The sequence below is a fragment of the Austrofundulus limnaeus genome, unplaced genomic scaffold (genome assembly GCF_001266775.1).
Source record: "Austrofundulus limnaeus strain Quisiro unplaced genomic scaffold, Austrofundulus_limnaeus-1.0 Scaffold226, whole genome shotgun sequence".
Taxonomy (NCBI): Eukaryota; Metazoa; Chordata; class Actinopteri; order Cyprinodontiformes; family Rivulidae; genus Austrofundulus; species Austrofundulus limnaeus.
In genome coordinates this window covers 476,577-478,022 of record NW_013952628.1, presented here as the reverse complement: position 1 = coordinate 478,022, position 1,446 = coordinate 476,577, and the positions used below count along the sequence as shown (strand labels likewise).

Sequence of the window (1,446 nt, the reverse complement as noted above, 5' to 3'; positions counted from 1 at the left end):
CAGCTTTTCTGACACTATAGATTATATAAACTGTAAAATATTAATAATAATTGCATAAATGTTATTATTAATAGTTTTAATGATTTCTACATCATCAGTCCTTTTTTTCTGCTCTGTTGTCAACATGTACAGTAATGGGAAATCCAGACTCTTGACCGTTTAGCGTTAGCCGTTAGCTTCTCCAGCCGATCACATGGTCACCTGGTTTCTGCGTTTCCGGCTGTTCTACAGAACCTCCTTGGTCCTGTCACACTACAACTACAACTTATGCCAACTTAGAATATTTTTATGTTTAAAAAACTAATTTCACTTGAAGTTCTGGTTATAACATCCACTTTATTTTGAAATTGTTGAACATTTGAGAAATGTTTTTGTTTGTTGTTGAAACCGTTTTACAAAATATAAAATATTATTTTGTATTTCTGTTCTGTTCATTTGCACTACAGCAAAAATACTGTTTGATTATGATTACAGTTTTCTGATAAATAAATGCTCTAAAAATTACATTATCTTTGCTTTTTATGATCATTTTCTACCGTGATAATAAACTGTTACTGTGAAGAGATTCAGTTCATACCCTGATATGAGATTTGAGCCCTCACAGGTACATATTTAAACCAACGTCCTGCTGCTCGTCTCCCTCCAGGTGAAGACGCCTCTCTCCCTCTCAGCACCGGCGGCAGCTACCAGATCCTGGTCAACAACGTCTTCTACTTCAGCCAGCGGCTGGTGGACAAGCTGTGGCAGGGCATGTTCAACAAGGACTCCAAGCTGGTGGTGGACTTCATCGTGCAGCTGATCGGACAGGTGCGTTTTTACAACCGAGTGCCTCGGTCCCCGCAGGTTCAGAGCGTGGTGTTGTAACCGACACGTTTCCCGCCTCCTCTCCAGTCCAAGAGGCGTTCGCAGGGCCTCTCCCTGGACACCGTCTACCACTGCCTGAACCGGACCGTGCTCTACCAGCTCTGCAGACCCCACAAGACCGTCGCTCAGCAGGTGGCTCTGCTGGACGCCCTGCGGGTCCTGACCGTCAACCGCAACCTGGTGCTCGGCCCGGGCAACCACGACCAGGACTTTGTGGCCTGCTTGGCCCACTGCTTCATCTGTCTGCACAGCGGGAGGTAAGGAGGCACGGAAATGTCAAGAAACGTCTTAAAACAAATAAATACTAAGAGAATATGTGGGAATTTACTGATTTTTACCTTAAAGGGATCCAAGATTAGTTGTAACATTATACTTTATTTAATAAACATTTATTTTTACTGTGAAATAAAGACTGAAAAAATACTGTAGGATGCTTAGTTTGTAAATTTTTAAAAATATATTTTAAGACGGACGGAGCCATTTTATTTACCCACGAAGCATTCTGGGTAAATGATGACGTGGATAGGTCCTCGGTGCGAGGCTGCTAGCGAGCTATATCCACCCTGAAGGTTAATCTTGGAC

At 42.6% G+C, this 1,446-nt stretch overlaps 1 protein-coding gene across 5 annotated transcripts in view; it reads left to right on the top strand.

Moving 5' to 3' along the window:
* wdfy3 (WD repeat and FYVE domain containing 3) overlaps positions 1–1,446 on the top strand; it is a gene marked incomplete at its 5' end in the record, with an annotated part of 96,713 nt that overhangs the window by 67,786 nt on the left and 27,481 nt on the right. For all 5 annotated transcript variants that reach the window (XM_014019682.1, XM_014019683.1, XM_014019685.1 and 2 more), the window contains 2 exon segments: positions 647–807; positions 892–1,121. In XM_014019682.1, coding sequence (XP_013875136.1) covers positions 647–807; positions 892–1,121 — 391 coding nt within the window.